Genomic DNA, 21,710 nt, shown 5'->3' on the forward strand with positions numbered 1-21,710 from the left:
TTTCCCTGAACATTGACTCTTGCCTTTTCAGCTATGCCCAGTCAAGTTCAAAAAGAGAAAAGCCAAGTCTGTGGCCTTGTTTTGGAATCTTTCAGTCTCTATGCACTATGAAATTTCAACATCAGTTGAAGTCTGATGTCTGCTGCCCCACAAATCGCTCAGATTCTGCATGTGGGTTTGCAGAAGTGGGATGCTCTCTGTGCTGTACTGGATGTGGTACAGCCTCATCCACTGCAGCCAGACACAAGACTGCACAACTGTAGTTCTGAATTTAAAGATGAAACAGGAAGACAAAGCTCTCTGCAAGGAAACTGGGACTGCCAGATGCCAGTGCATTCTCCATCATCACTCAAATTCTCTGGACTTCCAGACATCAGCACATTAACACATTTGCAGACTGTGAGACCAGCACACGGCCACGATGTGCTGTTGCTCCTGATGGGTCGACTTGGATCATTCAGCACTGCAGGGTTTTTCTTCTGGTTTTAGACAACTCGGCATCCCAAAGACAACCCCCCTGTGAAGGGCTCATGGTGGGTTTTGTGTCTGTGTGGTGTTATCCAAGTACTGGGGATTAACTGGCAGTACAATTAGCTGCATATCAAGTGTCATGAGCACAACTATGCTGAGTGTGGGGTTTGTAGTCCTAACTCCTCCACTTATCCTTGTTGTTCTTCAGTTACAATCCTCGCTCTCCTTAGACACCTTAACATGAAACATACATCCTTTGCTGTCCGACACCCAACCTGGAACTAACTTCTATAATAATAAATTACTTAAACCAGAAATTCTTTTTCTGTTCTGATTTTTAATAATAGAAGCCTTAATGAGACACCCACCCCCCTTCACCCCTCACCTATCTTTTGTCACATTGGTGTGCACCAGAACCTTCTTCTATTTGTCTTCAATTACTCCAAGCTCCCGAAACACCATTAAGAATTGTAAGAAACATATTCAAGGGAAAAAGCATGATAACAACTCATTACCACGCCATTATTTTAAGCTGTGCTATACTCCTGAATAGCTGTCTTGGAATCACAGGGTCTAGCAAGCATGATTAATGCTGTGCCACAGCATCGGTCTCTCTTTGATGCCACCACTATAGAGCTTCGTATTAAACAGTCCATCAGTTGCTGAGGTGGTACAGTGCACTCTGAGGCACACAGGGTATGTGCACTTCCCTTTCTTTATACCAACAGGTATCTATAGTAATAAATTAATCGATAAAACATACCTTCATAATTTTACAAATGAATAAAAGTATATAGTTTGCCAGCCCAGTTAATTTTTTTGCAGCTGACAGAAGAAACAGTAAAAATACTTTTTTTTTTTGTTTGTTTCCTGCAATTAAAAGATTTTGGAAGCAAAATTAAGAAGAAATTATTCCTGTGCAGCTGCTTAAAGCATATGGTGAGTATTTTAGTTGTGCTATAAATTCTGTAACAAAAATAAGGGCTTCACAGAGTGGATACAACAGCAATCTGCTTAACGAGGCTGCCTGGGAGCGGTGCATAGGTGTGCTACAGGAAGGAGCCTGGGAAGAGCTTCCCTGCCTCCCCATCTTGTTGGTTTAACCTCAAGTTAAGCAGAGAGCTTTAAGAAGGACTCACATGCTTCGGCTTCTCCATTCTCCTTCCCTCCACTGTGAAACAGCTGCAACCTTGAACCCTTGAAACCTTCTTTCCCTTTCATGCCCAGATAAATCCCGATTTTCCCAGACAAACAACGCCGCCATCCCCTGAGGAAAGCTCAGCTCCCTCGTTCTCACAGGACAGCTTCTCGCTGCTTTTCCAATCTTTGATCTTCCTTCCCAGTCAAACAGCCCATCCCAACATGTGCCTGAAGATATGGACAGCACAACGACAGCTCTGTTGTAACAGCTTTTGCCGTTTGCCACCCTGCCTTCAGATCACTGCGACAGCGGGGCTGCTATCACTGCCAAACCTCTCCTGGATCCTTTGATAACCCATGTGCCTCTCTCCTCACACCCTGCATTTCTGAGAGACCTTTCTCAGCCCCTGCTCTCACTCTACTCCTAATCCTTGCGTCGTTGGGCAGGCACCAAATGGAGCAGCCCTGCTCTCTCCTCCTGCCTCAGGCCACAGCTCCCGCTCCTCCTGCATCGCATCCAGCCATCGCACTGCTGCAGCATGGTTCAGCTGACTCGATGGAAAGCTAAGCCTGGAAGGAGAGGAAGAATGGATTTTCCAACCAAACTGACTCATCTCACTTGCTAGAGTCAGTAGGAGGGAGGAGGTAGAGGTGGGCACCCAGGGCTGGGGCAGGGACAGTTCCCAGAGTCAGTCCTGCGCTGGCACCGATGGGTATGGCATGAAACCAGAGCGACAGAATACAGATGGCCAAAGGAGGGTCAAAGTGCCAAACGTTGTGAGAATTCCCTTCTGTAACTATTCAATCAGTCACTAGAGTATGGAAGTGCATTAACTTTGTTAATACATGCATTAGTTCACATTACACACTGTAATGTAACGAGGTAGTAGAAATTCACTGGAGACTGTGGCATTGTTCGTGCTTAAGCAGAACAAACTAAAGGCCAGCCTGGCCCTGGAAAGGAGGACTTTGCTTCTTGTAAGCTTAGAGCTGTCCCTAGACAACCAAGATAACGGTAGCATGCCAGTCCCTCTAGCACTTTCTTTAACCCTCCAGGTGTTTCCTGGTGCCACGGAGATGTAACTCAACAGGACTGACTCCAGGGACATCCCAATCAATCATCAAGCAGCCAGAATGCTGCAGGAATACAGTGGGGCTGCAAAGTTTTGCTCTGACAAGTAATCAGTAATGTGGGTGCTGGCAATCAAACAGTGTTGTATCTGAACGTTTGAAGGGTCTAGGAGCCCACTGGGTTGCCCCAATTTGGCTGGGGCATCTCCTGCAGATGGATGATGGATGTAAGTCTGTACTTTGCATCCTTGCCTCCTCTCTCCTCTGTCAGCATGGGTCAATCATGTATTTTCCAACACAAGAAAGATAAAACACATGGCAGGAGGTAAAAGAAAGACGACCCCCAAATGTGGAATGTGCACCTCCCAGTGAAAGAACATCTTTTTTATCAGAAAATTATTTGCTATGTCACTAACCTGGGAGATGTCAGAGCTCGCCACTTTTGACCCTCAGGCTTCTGCAAGAGCACAAGGTGGAATGGAGAGCATCTAATGCCCAAAGTGTGGCAGGGGAGGAAGGAGAGAAAGTGGTACTCCTGCCAGGGCAGAGCAGCCTGTTCCATACGACATCACCTCCAGCTTCCCAGCAGGAGAAGGAGCTACATGGCACTGTGAGTGGGTGCTTTCACCTGCCCATCAGCCTCCTGCCTCTGTGAACAGTGACCTAGAACCTGCAATTGCTTTTCTCCTGCATGGATGATGCAAACTTTTGTTTATGTGTTTTAAAAAATTAGGGCAGAGGAATCTTTGCAGGAATGAGCTCATTAACTATCTGCCTTTGTGCAAAATCCACCTGCATGTAAATACCAAAATGTAACCTTTCACTAACATTTTACACAGAGCTTATCCTCCCACTTCTCTATTAATAACAAAGCAAGACCAGACACTGACTTTTACAGAGCCTCCTAGCAATTTTGTCAAAAATACAGAAAGAGTCCTGTATTTGGAGAAACAGGGACTGGATTATAATGACACCCGGCGGAATATTGTGCCCGGCACAGCCCTCCCATCCCCATTCCTTCCAGCATACTTCAAGCTCTCTTTTTTTTTTTTTTTGAAAAGGATGAGAAGCTTCTCCTGACCCTGCGAACTGAAACAGTGCTGCCTGTCTGAATTTTGCATAAATAGTTTCCCACCACTGTTAGCATTTCACCCAAACGCGTGGCAGCGGCATAGCGAGCCTTAATATAGACAACCCACCAGCTGCCAACAGAAATTTCAGCACTTTGTCAATTATATAAAAATAAGAGGATTTCGGCTGATCCTCCCCAAAGTTACCCCAGCAGTAAGTGCTGTCTCAGTACAGCTTGCCTGCATGCCACACGGGATGGAGATGACCCTGCAGGAGGTTCAGAAAGGTGCTCGGTGCCTACTGCTTGCCGCTGGTGATGTATGTTGGCTTTGGGACCTTGCCCAGTAGCTGAGGTTTGTCCCAGGAAGGTATCAATATGGGAAGGAGAAAGAGGTATGTATAGGAGAGGTTCTGACTGCATTTGAGAGTTTCTATAGCTCTGTCCATCACTTTGGAATTAAGTATCTCTTCTCTCAGGGATTCTGTTCGACTCAGAACCCCAGTGTCGGCTGCAGACAGCCCACACGCTCATCAGGGAACGTGCATCTGCCTTCGGGAAGCTGAAGTATATTTAAATCACCTTCCTCAAGAAAGATGTTGTTTAAACTGCAATCAAGCCAGCCAAAATTAAATAAATAATCATTTGCACCCTTGTGTAAACAACAGAATGAAACACTGCTGAGCTGCTGTTACCCCAAAAGCACACTGCGCCTCTCTCGCGGCCCCGCTGCACCGGGACACAGCGTCGAGACGAAGCACAACACTGTCCCCCTGTTCCTGTTACACAAAGGAAATCACCCCCCAACCCACACCCTGCAGAGTGGACGTTAAAAGAGACCCATTACCCCCCGGAATATCAGATGGACTCCATGTCGTTCCACAGAGCGCTTTATCGGGACGTTCCCTGCAAAGCTCGGGGCCTGAATCAGCGCAGCGCCAGCCCGGAGGTTTGATGTATGCTGTTGACTTCCCCAACACAGAGCAATTTGTAATAGCTTTGCCACGCTGTTGTTTTCAAAGCTCCTGCTACATCACAAGCATTTATTTCTGACCACAAAATTACATTTATTCAACAGAAAGCAGCTCAGGGTCTTTAAGAGGTTAACTTCTGGAGTGCTTGGCTGCTCTCCAGCCTCTGTACTAGAATCAGTGCTAACGCAACAGCACACAACAGCACCCAGGCTAGCCGTGATTAATAGAGTGCTGAATGCGCTGCTTTCCACATACACACACTTTTCATTCCCTTGCTTCCATAGATCATGGACTTATCCTCAAAATATCTGACTGAAATTGAATTTGGCTTCTCTCTCAACCGTTCATTTCCTATGTTATGCAAGGTTATATCCTTTTCTGCATGAGCAGAACCAAACCAGCTGCAGCTTTTGAGAAGAAAATGTGTTTTCAATTATGAAGCTGGCCTGAATATTGAACCACAGTTCTACTGCTACTCTAATTGAGCCATCATGGAGCGAACCTACAGGAAAGAAATTGTATTAATTAGGTTTGTAAATTTAACATAAGGAAATTAAAGGGGGGTTAAAATAAAAAACAATAAATAAATAGGATGACTATCAGGCTCAGGAATACCCCTTCAAAATGCAGAAGGAAAGGAGCCTCAAAGGTGTTTAGGCACAGAGAGTTTGCCTTCTGCAGCACGATGAGCAGATCCAGCACACCCAACTGATTTTCAGCTTCTGTTACATCTGCGTACAGAAAATTAGTAAATTACTCCACTGGCCAAATTAATAGTTTAAAGAGCAATTCAGCTAAGCAGGGAGCCAGAGTGGCAATACCCTTAAAAGTACTTGCTTTGGGAGAAGAAGATGAGGAAGAGTTTTCGCAGAGATAAAGCCCCGTGTGTTGGAGTACGTGCCTTAAAGGGTTCTCCCAACGAGGGATTACTGCCTTACTCTTGGACAGTACTCTTATGCCACATGAAAAGAATGCTAATGACCTCAGGAAATCCTCTCCCAGCCTTAAAATATCTACTTGATGACTTCACAAATATGGATTCCAACATTAGGTTTCCATACCACAACTTTAGTTCGGTAAATTATCATGGTCCCCAAAACAGAACCTTTTGGGGTTTTTTGTAAATATTTCATATACAAACATTTGCCCACTGATGTAAACATGGTAACTCACACTGACCTGCTCCAAATACAGCTTATTTACAGGGTTGTTTGAAGGAGTGCCTTACTGACTTGCAAATGATATATAATCATTTTATGACTGAATGGTAAAGCTCTTTATTAGCCTTTTCTGTCCTGTATTTAGCCCAGCTTATGGTGAGCAAACCATTAATAAGATGAATCCTCAGGTTAATGGTAAGGGGAAAAAAAAAGAAGAAAAAAAGGACGTTTTAAGATAGAAATGATAGAAATTTTACACCTCTTAAATTAACACCTTCTGTCTTACTCACAATAGCCTCTTTACAGCACCCAGACCTTACAACTTCCAGGAACATAGGAAAAGTTACCCACAAAAAAATCAAAGGAACAATACCATCAGCTTTGAATCAGACACAACATTCTGTTCATTTAAAAAAAGCCTGCATTCAAATTTCCATTAAAAACCTAAATAAGGAAAAAGTACTCTAATAAAATTCTAGTAGAGTGATGAATTAATAGGGTCTCACATTGAACTAGGGATGCATTTGAAATTTGTAGCATGCTAAATCCCATTTCATAATGCTTTTACTTTAACTGTCATCGTAAAAAAATCCAGTTACTTAAAGCACCGAGATCTATACAGGGAAAAAGTTATTTCCAACTACTAATGGAAACTGTGTCTTTGATAACTGGAACAGTTTCCATCTGAATGAGCAAGATAAATATCCCCAGAATATAGAATGCTCTGGTTTGGGGGGTTAGTGGGAAAATACAGGGGGGGAGAGCACCAATACCTGTGCTCAAACTGGGAAGAAAAACTGACTCAAGTGACTTGTGGATGTATTTAACAGAAGAAGTGAGCTGGCCACAGGTTTACAAGCAGATGTCCTCCACGCCTAGGAGGATATTTAAATACGTGAGCTTAATCAACCTCTCTCCAAGTCACGTCAGGCCTGCCGAGGGTACAGTTCAAGGACAGTTTAAGTCAACTTAAGCTGGCACGGTTGCACTCCTCCTGCCCTTGGCTTTGCTCCCCTGGCCTCTCCCCTGCCCAGCAGCAGCCTGCAGCGAGCTGCTTCCACAAACCAACCTGGCAGAAAATTAAGCCAGCAAAAAACGGGGAAAAAAGAAGCAAACTTTGTGCTCAGTGCAGGATCACATGGGCAAAAGTGCTGAGGCAAGGCAGGAGGAGGTGGGGAGCGAGACCTGAGGTAGGTAGGAATGCAGCACTATCCATGTAAAGCTACTTAAATGCCTTTGCTCGTCAGGGAGCTGTCTGTCCCTTCTCATCTCCTGGCCCTGCCTAGTGCCCTGTGGAGCACAGCCATCCCACGTGGGATCTGCAAAGGCCCGCTTCCCTTCCAGGGTGGAACTGGAATTGAATGTTATTTGGTCTTGCAAGAAGCACCTACTTAGTTCTGTCGGCAGGGATCAAGGAAAGGATGGGGCAATAGCAGCAGGGGTGGAGCTAAGGAATCAGAGGGAAAAATGTGGTGGAGGCAGTAAACTGAGAAGCTGCATCTGTATGAGAAACTGGTGTGGGGAAGGAGATGCTCTGAATTCAGTAACACCATCCACAATGCCTAGAGGTGGGAACCAGAGCACTCCACTGCTTGAGGGTACTCTTTCTCCAGTAGAAGGGACTCCAGAAATCATCTATTTTTATTACCTCTCTGCTTACCTCTGCTTTGCTTGTTTATTTACTTACTCAGGACCTTTCATGAAGTCAGCCTTAACAATAAACAGAGACCAAATCTATATACTGAACAGGAAAATATCACTCAACAGAACAGGCCAGTATTCTTGGTATTTTGATTTGTCTCCAAAATGAGATACAATAATTCCATCTATAATCAATAATCCCACAATTCACAGTTTCAGGTTCTGCACTTCAGTCATCAGTCATGGCTGGTTCAGGATTTCCTGGGTGTCTGAAACACTGTCTAGATTAGGGAGTCTGGAATCCAGCATCTGAAATGCAGCAGCACAATCCTGTAAGGTATTTGTGCTTCATTTACGTAAGAAGGGATTTCTACCAACAAATTTTAGTCTTGTAATTTGTGAGGTTGAATTTATACCAACATAAACTTCACTTCTACGTTAGCGAAGCAAAACTACAGAAGAGGAGTGTGTGAGAGCCATACCAAGGTATCAGTGAGCTGTCTCCAACACCAAGATCTAACGGTAGAATCTTCCTTTACTGTAGCCAAATTGGGATTTATGATTCCTACTTGATCCTCAGACATTTCCTTCATTAAAGAACAGTGCTGAAAGCACACATACACTTTTCAGTTAGTTTCAAGCTTGCAGTGAACTGAAGTGAAAAGGTTTTAAGAGCACTGCAATCCACGTGGAGCAATTCTGAAGTGTAAATTTCCATTGGCAAACAGACTCACACAAGTCATTCTTTGTTGTCCACAAATTACTATTAGATATATCAAGGACAAAGTTGTCCTGCTTAGTTATTTATTTTGAGCAACACTTGGGAAACTGAGTTGTATAATAATAATAATTAAAAAAAATCATACTGCTTTTAACATGAGGGATTACTGCCTATTTGGGATACCTATTTAGCAGGACCTACAAGCAATCAGAAATGCAGCCCTCGTTACAGATAACGGGAGCTGAGCACCTAATTCCCTAAGCAAACTTCTGGAAACGTGTTCCTGACTTTCTCTGTGCTCTGATGGGAACTGGAGCAGTATAAAAATCAGCCAACAACTTATAGACTGAGAAAGTAAAAAGCATTCCTGCTTTAAGGCAGGTAAGTTCAAGAGCAGAGCTCTACAGCGTGCAATGGAGTGCGAGCTAAAACCGAACGTACCCCCTCACAGGCAGCCATGGTTCTAAGGAGCAGTGCAGTTTGCAGGCCTCACACAGGGCATTTTCCTAGAGGCAGCACCAGAGCTCCCATCTGGCCTAAGCACTCGGGAAGGGAGCGTGTCAGGGCTGTCCACAGCTACAATGTCAAGTCCTGTAACTGGCCCAGCTGCCGTTTGCAGCAGGAATTCCTCAGAATCACAACAGTTGGCTTTCAAACTTGTGATCACTCTAATCACCTGTTTCTTTGCGGAGTGGTGTGAAGAGAAATCAACGTTGGAGCCAGCACTGGAGCTGTTGATGCTTTCTGTTGGCTTTCCAACAAACACCTGCCAACTCAAGCCCTCTAGAATAGGGTGTTTTACAGCCCAAAAGGTTCTCAGTGAAACCTTTTTGCAGTGGCTTCATGTCTATACAGATACGTCACCCTGTGTCTACTCAGCGTTCAAACCGCCGGTCGCTGAGGCCACCTGAGTGACCGCAGCCGTAAGCTCCGGCTCAGCCAGGCTGAAGGCAAAGTGATTTGACCAGTGGAGCTGGTCCAGCACAAATCCAGCGTATCACACGTGTATCCTGCACACAGGGAAACGCAGAGGGCTGAACCCCTGCGATGCTCTTTGCACAAGGGCTCTGGACCCACTGCCAGCGTGCCGGACTCATGAAACAGCATCAAAAGCACCATGAGAAACGTAAGCTCTTACCTCTCCCTGGAAACTCTTCAGTAATGGAGCTACCTGTTTGCGCAGGTCCTGGAACACAGAAGCAAGATATTTAATCAGAAAAATTTGAAAGTCACTGTCAAGGTTTTCACAGAATCATTAAGGTTGGACAAGACCTCCAAGATCATCTAGTCCAACCATCCCCCTACCCCTGCATGCAATTCTCAGTGACTCCACATTTAAGCTGATTTAGCTCTAATTCACTTACAGTTTCTCAGAATTCTCACTGTGTGTACACCTGAAGAATAAAATCCTCTAACTTTGCAGAGGACATGGGATTAGTCATGCATAGCCAAGAAGGTGGACTCCCTATTTTTGCTGTGGCTTTCCACTGATGCAGCTCAAGCAGCGACTTCATGGTACACTTAGAGCTCGAGGTAAATCTGTAAGTGGAAGGCAGTAACATGGCAGTGTCTCACTGAGGAGGACAGCACTGGTGTGGGTACCCAAGAAGAGGGTGGACTTCACATCCTTGAAGGTTTCTAAGGCACAGCCAACAAGACCTAGCGTGGGTTCTAGTGACCCATTTTTAGGTGAGATCTAGCCAGCTTCTGGTCACTCCCTCCAACCATGCTCTGAGAATGCTGCTCACAGCTGGGACAATGACCAACCGCTTCAGCCACCATTAAATCTTCCCAGCTTCACATTGGCCATGGTCCCTTACCCTGAACCTCATGCTAGAGGTCATTAAGAGGTCTTTGAAATACCTTCTCTCTCCATAAAGAGTCTGTTGAAGCCTTGGACCTTTGGGAAAAGGTGACCTTAAAAAGTTGGGAAATTCTCTTTCCCAATGCACTTTCACATCCCGGTGTCAAACAATGTATCAGACATTAAACCACTCACCAAAACACCCTCAGCCCTGGATTTAATTTGATTTTCCTGAAGGAAAAGTAGGCTTTTGAGAGAAGTGGTTTTTGTCATTTAAATGACAAGTCATGCAGAGAGTCAGAGTATGAGGAGTTCTCCCACTCCCTGAGAAATGGCTTAGGGGGCCAAACGCAAATGAAGCTATCAGAGACAAATGATCAGCCAAATTTCACTTCTTACATGGTTACTGCACTAACATACCGTTAATCCCTATCAAGTTAAGGATAATGTTGCAGCTTTATAAGCTCTCTTTTCAGCACCAAACCAAACAATGCCTTGTTCTTAGCCCACATCAAGTCACCTACATGCTTCCTGAGACTTTCTACTGGCTTAGGACAGGAAAAGGGTAGATACTGTCCTTGCATATCACAAATTACGCCTCTACCACAGCAAACTGGCAGGTTGAACAGCTTTTCCCCACTTTCTGACTGCTCTGGGAGACCAGAGGGCTGTACACCTTTTAGAACGTGTTTTCCTTGTAACCTGATGATGATGGCATTGAAGAAAGTAATAACAACCATCGATAGCAGAATAAACGGCCGCATTCAGGGCCAGAATCTGGCATGGTAGGTTTCAATGTGCAGTGAAATTACAGAGAGAGACATGAGATTTACAATTGGGATACTGGCACCCTTTATAGAAATCAGGAAAAATTATACTACCCAAGAAAGCGACATCTCTTGTAATAAAAATCTCAGCTGGTAGGAAATCATCGGGCTCAGGGCTTGTGTCCCTGGTATTGCCTCTGAATTTACTGACTACTTTGGCACCAGCCAGCAAACTGACGTCAAAACTGAAAGCAGAAATACAGGCGATCTAATTCCAGACCAGCCCTGGGTCTCCTGCTTGCACGGCTCTCAAGAGCAGGACATTATTCCCACTGCCTAAACACACGGCGTGAGCATCAGAAATCAGCCCAGGTGCCTCAGGAGATGACAAAGCCCCCCCCTGGCATCCAGTGAAACACACCACGACAGCTCCGGAGGCAGGAGAGCCTAAGTCCTGCTCCTCTCTGCGTGTGTGGTGGCTGCAGCCCAGCGCCCGCGGTGGGACTGCTCCATCTGACATGTACTGACTTTTGAAAGGCAGGATTTGCAGCAGTTTTTATTTCGTGATACAAACTATGTCAGGACTTTGCCTTCATATTCATCTGTAATAACAAGATGGTCATTGGTTGTTTATAGCAGAGAAAAGAGGAAGAGAAGGGGGGCAGGGTGGGAGGAAGGAATAGAAGGGGCATCCCAAAGCCAAGGAAACAGTTGGTCGAGCTATCAACGAGGGAGAAGAGCTTTCAAGTACAAAATCTGATTCCCACACATCCTTCATTTAGCAAATTCAGGATGCTAAACACTCATCCCAGCCATCAAAACGTTACCAAGCAAAATTCATGCCATAATGGGAAAACATGTTGCACTTGATTTAGACAGCAGCTTTTGTTGGTGGTAAAACTGTTTTTAACACACTTCATGATAGAGGAGATGTAGCTCAAAATGATTCAGTCCCACTGGCAAGCAATTGGTTATACCACAGTAATCACTCTGGGGCAATCCTGGGACATGCCCATCAGCGGAGCACAGTTTAACAACGTAGAATGCTTTGACAACTCGAAATCTTGGCAATAACATCAAATCCATTTGCAGCTGAACAATAAAGATTTGAGCATCCCATTTCCATTACCTCCACCGGGCAAACAGGCTAAGGAAAGGGACCAAGTTTGCCATGCAGGTAAGTGGATAAATGGCAGGTAAGAAAAGGCAGTAACAGCTTCTTCGCACCATTTTGTGTTTGCTCTTCTCTCTTCCTCCTCCCCCTCAGAAAAGAGTTTATAGGCTACTTGTATAATTCCCTCCTTGGCCAAAGAGCATCAAAACTTCAGACAGCTCACAACAAAAGGGAAGTAAAAATAAACAGGCAGAAGTCAGGAATACATATGCCCCGAGTCACCAGCTAAAACTCTGCTGGTGAGATTTATTTTTGGCATTTTGGAAAGATTCCTCATCAGACTTTGTCTCAAAGTATTACACTAACATCAAAGAGAATTTTACCTTCTTTGCACTAAACTGAACAGAAAGAAGGACGTTCAGTTCAGACCCCGGGGGAATCTGCAACGTTGGTTAGCAAGGACACCATATGATTTATTATCTGTTTAAAGTGTAGTGGCCTTTACTGCCTGGACTGTGATCAAAACAGGAAAAGCAACCAACTCCAGCACTGGCGTACAGCGAGCAAATCACTGCGATCAAGCAGAACAGCTAAAAAGGGTTCATGCAATTGAACAGTAAAACAAATGATAATTTATCAACACAAATGCACTGAAATATTCGAGTACTCCTATACAATCACATTATTAGCCTATTTTTCCGTGCCATCTCAACGTGTGCATTCTCCCTCTCTCTCTCTGGATGATTTATCAGGGTAGAGCAGTTTTCTGAAAAAGGCTCTATCACAGACAAACTCAATATCTGAAGTAGAGACTATGAATTAGGATGCTGTATCATTATCTGAATCAAATCTGATAGCTGAAAGCTAATATAGCATTTTCCCTTTACAAGAGTATAAACAACAAGTTTATATTTTGATCAAGTAGCTACACAGTGAAATCTGAATCCAAATAATTTTTAACTCCCTTTCCATTCTCATTAAAAATAACTCTATGGAAAATAAACTGAGAATAAATCTATGCCCAGTAAAAACGTGGGCAACAAATGCATCTTCCTGACAACTAAACTGCATTATTTATCTATTGCTATCTTAATACACTGTGCACAATACAAAGGACATATCAATGGTCAGGCTACCAACACTGTATTTGTAATTTACATGAGGTCTGAAGCTACATGGCACCTTCTGATCTCCTTGCAGGCTGCTCCATCTCATTTACCTCCAAGCTGCTTATCTCTAAATGTCACAACAAGAGCCCTATGACCCTGGTTTGATAAAGTGGTCCAGCAAGGCTAAGCTTGACCTATCCACCTTTATCATCTCCCAAGTATTGTGCTCTTGTAAAATCAAACAAACAAAAAACTGGGGAAATGTATCGTGTGCCTCCTGCACCACGTTCCCACGATTTGTTCTCTAGATCATCTGCCCAAGACGCACATTGGCTGCTGAATGTCACTATGTCTGGCAGAGAAATCATAATGAGAAGCAGCCCACTTGTATCAGCATCGGTGACATCATTAGTTCAGCTGTCACAACCTATTTTTGAGCTGCCTTATCACCAGCGAGATGCTACGGCTTCCCTGCCGCCTCGCCCTTTGCATTGCCTTCCTTGTTAGCCCACATGTAATAACGAACTAACAAGTGGTCCCTGCGCTCAAAATTGGCAGGGCTGAGCATCCTGACTCCAGATACGTTCTTAGGAGAACTTAAAAAAAAGAAAGAAAGAAAGAAAAAACCAACCTGGAACAACCCCCCAGTGTATCTATTGGCTGCGTGAGAGAGAAGTGTTTGTTCCATCAACATAGAACGAAGAAATTGCTCAGCCTGAAGTGAACTCTCATGTCAAAACCTGGCAGGCAGGTTTGAGCCCCCCTTTCAATAGGCAGCGTGCTGGTATGACGGATACGTGTTTCTGGTGACTGGGAGGATGCTTATCTGGTACCCTCCCTGGCAGGGCTCCACACACTTTGTCCACACAGCCATTATCTCAATAATGCTGGAGAGCTGCTCTTTCATATAAATATAGCTGGAAGGGGCAGAGGTAACAAGCAGCCGAGCATGAAGGGTCTGGGAAGAACGCTGGCATCACCTTCCGAGGTCTGACTATTAAATGCTTCAAGGACACAACTTGTCACTGTGAAACAGCAACATGCAAGTTAACTATAATTAGTAGTAAGCAGTTGTGCTGGTTAATTAGAGCCAGCAAGCATCTATGCTTCACCCTGCTACGGGTAAAGCCGCGAACAAGTTGGCATCCCTCAGCCAGATGCTCACCTACCAAATACACAAGTTTAAAATATTATTTCTTGGCACCCACAATTATGAAGAAAATCCAGAACATGCAGTTTTTCCACCAGAGATCCTGGGCACATGACTGAAGGCATACTAAGGGAAACATTTAGGTCTTTGTGTTTAATTAGTTCCAGCAAGCTCCACTTTGCTTTGCTCTAAAAGATATGAAACTGAAATCCCAGATAGTTGTCCAAACAGGTATTATACAATAGCTTAGATGACTTATTTAATTCCTAAAATATAAGGCAAATTAGATCATATGAGTAAACAATTTATTGCTCAATTTACACTACGATTTAATGAGATATAAAACCTCTTATTGCTTAAGGCTGCTGAAGTATTTACTTGAAATCCAATCATTAAAGCATGAATCATGATGTTATCAATTTTCTATGATATTTTTAGTTATTTTAATACACTAACATGCTAGTATTTTCTCTGTACAAAAAAAATAATTTTAAATTATATTAATAGATATGTTTCAAGCTAGCACAATGATAAATAAAAAAGAAAAAAATCTTGATTTACAGTAGCAAAATGTACACCATGGTACTTTCTGAAATATTTCAGCTCACAGATCTTGTGCAAATTCCATTAGCTTTAATTATTTATTAGCAGTAGATTTAGATTACTGTTCTTGACCTATTTTTCAGTGTATGGACCCACCCAGCAAGAAGTGAAAAAATATTCCATTTGTGAAAGGCTGATTTACTGAGAGCAGACTTTCACTTAAAGTAGAATATTAAGCAAAACCACATGCATTGTAATTCAGGGGGAGAAGCTTGCACTTCAGAAAGGTTACGAAGCAGGGCACAGCCAGCCTACAGAATAAACACAGAAGAAAGAGATTCCTTGGAAAGAACTGGAATTTTTGCTGTTTAACCACCTCAGACCATTCTGCAAAACTGCAGCCACATGACAGTCCTAGAAGGAAGGCACCTCCACAGCACACCAGAGACGGTTCAAGACTTTCTCTGTGGAAATATCCTTATTTCTACCAAACTCTGCAGCCCACACGGGCCCTAATAAGCCATGAGGAAACGGGTGTGGAGGCAGCAAGCGTTTGGGAGTGGTCCAGTGGTCCCTTTCACTGGTGAAGAGGATAATCAGGCTCTTCCCTGGCAGGAGAAAAATGAGGCATCTGAAGGTGTGGATTTGCCACGTCGCCTTGGGTTGGGACTGGCACGTTACTTTCAATGGAAGGACTCGCTTGCGTGAGTCTTAATGGAATCCTCTTCTAGCTTCTTCCCAGTTAAAATAAACAAAAAGCTAACAAGTTTACTCTGTGCCTATGCAGCAACGTCTAAACAGACTGGTTACCTTCACAACTGTTTAAAAAATCAACCCTGTGAGAGAAGAACTGTTGCACCCGTATATACACACACACACACATATACAATATATAATAGAAAAAGAATTTTTTTAACAAACTTTGCAAATTAATTTAGTGAACTGTGCTTTCTAGAATGATGTTAAAACCTCGCTGTCATTTATAAAGCAGCAAGTTAACATTGGCTGGAAAAGACACTGAACAGAAACAATTCAGAACTTAAAAACTGGAGTTGCTAGGAAACGAAAAAATTAATTCAAACAAAAATGATTCAGGTAGAGCTTGGGAAGGAGCTAATTCTAACGAATCGAAAGCCTGGTCACTAAAATTCTAGCAGGGAAAACAAAATAAAAGGATGACTTATTTAACAGCTCATCAATACATACAGAAAATCAAGCGTTGTTTTTAACAAACTTACTCACTTTCAAGGCTACACACCAGCTAACGGCCCCGTGGAGATGTTTCCTCCTGCACAGTTTGTCCTGCTACCTTGTTAAACCCTGAAGTCCCTGCTCAAGGCTGCAGGTGACACCAAAAATGCCACAATAGACCCTTGTCATGGCAAAACCCACACGGCCGTATCAGCCCAGGTCAGCCAAACCACTTATTTCTGTAATGTCAAACCGTTTGAGTCGCCAGATTAAGTATTTCAGGATCTCTGAAGCACAGTTCTTGCCAGCAGGATAACCCGGTGTTAGTGACACCCAGGCACCGTCGTGCTCAGGGCTCAGGCCAGTACCTCTGCACATCTGAGAGGTAATTAATTACCTGGTCCCAAGCCCTGTTAAGTGCCTGCAGATTTCACAGGTGAGTATGCCTGTCCAATAAAGCCCAAAGCAGAGCGACTGCTCAGCTGCGTCTGTCAGGTTTTAACCCTAACTTGGTCCTTCCAAAAAGTCCAGGTCACTCTACAAGCTCTCTGTTCCAGCAATGGAGGTTTCCAGGGAAAAGGATGCTTAACACGCCTCCCAAATCACGTCCTGGAGGATCTCTGTCTCCATCCACTACAGCCACTCATTTTCCACTGTTAAAGTCTGTGGAGTTCACAAAGCTTCCCTGATTATTCACAATTACGGGCAGCAGAACAGAGGTTTCTCTTCAGTGTAAGATGGGGGAACTTCTGAAAAAAGGTAATTATTATGAGTCTTAAAAAATTAACGTGTCTAATGAGAAGCTAATGACATGGGCCATGACTCTGCAGAAAATGCATCTAAGTACTGTGGTCCAATTAACACCACCAGTTCAAACACAGACTAATGCCTCACATGGTGGATTTAAAAAGCAGAATAATGTGAAACCATAATTGTGCCTGTAATTTTCCATATTGCCTCCACCACAAGCAGAGCTGTGTCTGAATCAGAGCACACCCCACTCCAGCGCTCGGGATGATGAAATCAGAACCCCGGGTGCTGTCTGGCAGTGCTGCCCTCCTGAGATTTGGGGTTCTCCTCAGTCTCAAGGGAAGGATGGGCAGGATTATTCACAAGTCATTAATTTCAATGCACAGTTTTATTTAGGCAAAGGGAGAGTGCTAAATAACACTCATCTTTTAAAACCTGCTATTGGTCAAGTAGAAAGATTTCCAAAACAGAAGCATCTTGCTTTAAAGTCAGGTTGTTTCCAAGAAGAATAACTCTGCATTTAATTTTATAATAAGGAAGCAGGCTTCATCCTGACAGATCCTTAGAGACTGTGTGTAAATTGGGGGTGGGGGGAAGGAGCAGCCTATGCTGCGTTGAGACATCAGATATTGCAAAACTGTTTTCCCTACTTATCTTTAAAACAGAGGTTAAAAACCTAGCTGTGACCAGACCGTGCATTAATCATACTCTGACATACCTGCATGTAAGAACACAGGTGTATTTACTGATTTCTATCATTACAGTCAGCCTTTTTCTATGGTTCCAATACAAGAAAATCCAATACTAAGCAATCCTCAAATAAGCTTTTTATAAGATTTGCTCACTTAATCTTGGATCCTGACCATTCCGTTTGTTTCACTCAAAAGCCAATTCCTCCTACAGAAAACACGTTGTTTCACAAGGGTCAGAGGGAGAGGCCTCCTGCCCCACAAATCCATGGCCTACATTTGCTAAAACTCTCATGACCATCATCTTTGCTATCTTTATGCTCTTGGCGACCTCGCCTAGGCAGGGAGTTGCTGTGCCTTCAGCCAGCACCTCCCTTCAAATGCAGCTACAGCAAGAGCCTCAGATTCCTGCAAAGATGAGACATTTGAAGAAAAAAAATAATTAATTGACAACCTCAGAAGCATCAGGATATAAACCCAAAGGGTTTACTACGTCTAATTTAGCATATCTGGTAAAAACACCTCAAAATTAATATAACTGTCATCCTCCTGACCTACATAAAAAAAATACAGCACGAATCTTTTCATGTTCCTTCAGTAAGTGAAGGAATTCAGAGAAAACAAACTTTTGCTGCCTTTATGCTTCCTGGCAGAATTCCTCCTGAAACACACCCTGGCCTATCATGCATATGGCTTGGGTAGCGCACACGGGGAGACAAACGGATCACCAAGATGAAAGCAAGCAAAAATCTTACTACAGACTTACTCAGAACATTTACTGTTTGTTAGCTGAACTTCAGAAATAAAAACCCCACTTAAAGTGCTTTTGAGCAGCAGCATCTTCTCACAACTGTAATAATGTGCAGTCTCAGCTGGGACCGATTCCCAAACTCATACGCTGAACTGTGACCTGCTCCAATATATTGGAGGGTGGGGGTGTGTGTGTAAAGAAAGAGATAAAAAGACCAGGAAAAGAAACCCAGAGGATTTTAGATTACAGAAGGAAAGAGAGGAAGGTGCAGGGTTTTTTCTGGCATTGAAGCCATGCGAGCCTAGCACTGAATCACAATGAACTCAATAGCAGATTGAAATGAGACATACTTGTATAATAATAAATCAACAGAATTAATACAAGCTTATCTTCTACTAACTTAGAAGGGGGAGGTGACAAATTGCACTTAAGGAAAAATAGTTTTACTGTTGCTAGAGCATAAGCTGAGCGTCTATAGGAAACTGCTAAATTTAGAAAACCAGCTTTTGATGATAGCAACGGAAATTAATTCAAGTTTTTGTGGGTTTTGTGTGTGTGTTTTTTTTTCAAGAGCTCTAGAATGTTACTCATCTTCTTCAAGCTCTTACCAAAAGCAGAGACTTCATAATGCACTATCCTCCCTGCCTACTCCTCCTACTCTTCCCCCTTAAAAAGGCAGAATTGCTCCTTTGGGCTACAGTAATTGAGGAACTTAACGCAGTTTAACAAATTCCCTATCTCTTGGCTGGAGCTGTTTGGCTCTGACAGATGAATCAGAGAAGTCCATAAACGTCTGGAGGATTTGTGCAGGCTTTTTCTTGTATGACTATATATGGCAACTACAGATCAAGTTATCTACAATCATTTTAACCTAAGCTTCAAACTTTTTACCTTATTCCTGTCTTCGTGGCAAACTTTCTTGATCTGCAGTACCACTAAATTTGACATAAACTGTCATCTGCTTTGCTCAAAAGCCTTTTTCCCGACTCTTTACAAGATGGTAAAAATACTTGAATTAAGATACACTTAAAGGAACTTTTGTTCAGAAATACATTTCTACATACGAGGGAACCAGGAGATGCCATCAAGCTCCTATTTTCATTGACACTGTTCTCCTATTACCAAAGACATGCACCTTGCCAGACAGCAGCCACCTCCCGTTACTCCTTACCTGAAATATCAATTAACACCAAGTGCCATGAACAGTTTAGCACTAACTGGTAAAAGAAGGGAAGTCTGCACTCAAGAGAAAAAAAAAGGCAGGGAGGTGAAAGAGAAAACTCACTGACTGATGGACACAGGGACTTAGAAAGGAATTTCAACAATGTCTGCAACACCCTTTAATCCAGAAAAACACTCTAACTTCTTGCAAGCACCATCTTTTATACATATGATCATTGAAATAATTGAAATTCTCTTTTAGCTGGATCAAAAACCTTCTCTGTGTACCCAAAGCAAAGGGTACACCAAGTTCAGGCGACTTCTTTAAGCTAAATATTTCTAAACATACCTCAAAATGGATATTGAGTGCCACTGAGGACTCAAAATGGATAAGATTACTGCTCCTCAAACCCAGGAGTGATAGGCAATGATACTATTTACCAAACTTATTTCAATTCCTCTCTCTTTCCAAACCATGTTTAATTACAAAGATTGTATGGCACTTCGAACTTAGGTGTTTCCCAAGGAAAAATCTGGTTCCACATGGGGAGATGGCATCCTCCTCAGAAATACAAAATGCTATTACTGGTTTATTTTACAATGTTTAGTAATCTACTGAGTCTCTGACCTTCCTGTTCAATGACAGGAGTGCAACAGTAATCAAACACCACCCCCACACCCCCAAAACAACCCAACAAACCCCCAATTTAAAACCCTCTGGGGTTTTAGCGGTGTTTGTAGTCCCACTGACACCACCTGAGTGAAGACTGCTCACATGGCTTCCACAGAAAGGTTCAAACACACTTACCGAGCTGTTAAACCCGTGATCTTTCTTGCACGTTTTCAGTACCTTATTAGTTTTGCTGAAAAAGTTTAAATTTACTTCTCCTCTGTCTGGCTTACAACTGCCTGGAGAAACATCAGTAAGAAACAGCCCTGGGTGCACAGCCCCCTTCCAAAATACCTCAAGGGCTTGCTTTTAAATATTATTAAAGCAGAGATCCACAGCCACCCTCTTCCTGTGCAAGATGTGTACATTAGTTAATTGCCCTAACGACCACAAGCTGCTGCCTGGTCGCCGAGGCCTGTTGGCCACATTCAAGGAGCACTGAGAGCTGCGGGCACGAAACTCAAGCCGAGTCAAACTTCGGCCTGCAAAACGGTCTTGGGAAAAGCAGATAACAGAAGTTAAAGAAAAAGCTGCTGTTCAGAGGAGATTGTATCTTGCCCAGCTGCATACTAACACCGTGCAGTTAAAACATGTTCTTTTAAATTTCTAAAGGCACACTGTGTTTGGAAATGCAATATTTGAATAAGCACTCTTAAGGCCCAAAGCATATCGAGTTTTCCCAACTGATTACAGCCTTATAAATTCTGACGTTTCTGAACTGCCACTCTTAGCTAGGACAGGACCAAAGCCCATCCTTAGGAAAGGAGGAGGGGGAGAATAAAGGCAAACTGGGCAAGTGACATCATGGGCTCTGAGAACCAGTACGAGCAGGAGCTATGGCACTGAGGTCTGCCAGTCCTGTCGCAGGGCCTGGGTCAGTCAGGGCCTGGCCCTTCTTGCTCATGGCAATGGCTGGCCACACTGGGCAGCTTTCAGGCTCTTACACAAATAGGAATGATCATCTTTGATTACGCAGCAGAGGCACGGGACCACCCCCCGGTTCCATGACCATCCCCTGCCATTACCTCACCTCATGTAAACCATCTGCTGAAGACAGAGCTTGGAGTGTACCCTGCTCCAACACGTTGTGTATAAAACATCTTCACCACACGTAAGTAGATGGCTAGAAATGTCTAACTTGACAATTAGAAAATGATGCTATCTTATTCTAATACTATTAACACAGTGGAAGTTCATCACTCTGGATATAACTGCAGAACAGTGAGTCCCATCTGGGAGAAGAAATAAACACCTTTGCACTGCTGTCACTGCACCCATATACTGTGTATAGTAAACTGGTAAACAACCAAAGCCCCGCAGCCCCTCCCACCACTAACCGACATTTATTTCCACACAGCTTGTGAGTGCAAGCACACCTCTGGCTTCTGTGATTCTCTGAAAGACAGCTGCTACCTCCCCTACCCACCCAGCCCTCTCAACCCTCCTCACAACCCCCCCAAGCACTGACCAGCTACCTCAAGCAGCTTTTCTCTTTGACAGTGCTGGGGTGAAGTTACCACCTGGGTGGCAGCATTTGACTGGTCCATGGAATCTGAGGTCTGAGGTAGTTCATTGCCACAGCTTCATCAAAGGGTGTCTGAGGTGATGTTCTGATGCTGATCTCGAAGTTGTTAGAACAGGGCAATGTTTCATTGCCATTACCAGATAACAGAAGCATAAAAACCTGCTAGCTCCTATTCTCCTGAGAGGAAAGGTATCATTTGGTTATAGTCCGTGTGGGTTTTTAAAGTGCAGAATGTAGGG

General features: G+C 43.6%; 1 protein-coding gene across 2 annotated transcripts in view; it reads right to left on the reverse strand.

Moving 5' to 3' along the window:
- Positions 1-21,710, reverse strand: part of CUX1 (cut like homeobox 1) — a 275,245-nt gene that overhangs the window by 156,594 nt on the left and 96,941 nt on the right. For both annotated transcript variants that reach the window (XM_084272882.1, XM_084272881.1), the window contains exon 3: positions 9,386-9,433. In XM_084272882.1, the coding sequence (XP_084129008.1) occupies positions 9,386-9,433 (48 nt within the window). The remainder of the gene's footprint in view (positions 1-9,385; positions 9,434-21,710) is intronic.

This window comes from Gallinula chloropus (genome assembly GCF_964237585.1).
Source record: "Gallinula chloropus genome assembly, chromosome: 19".
Taxonomy (NCBI): Eukaryota; Metazoa; Chordata; class Aves; order Gruiformes; family Rallidae; genus Gallinula; species Gallinula chloropus.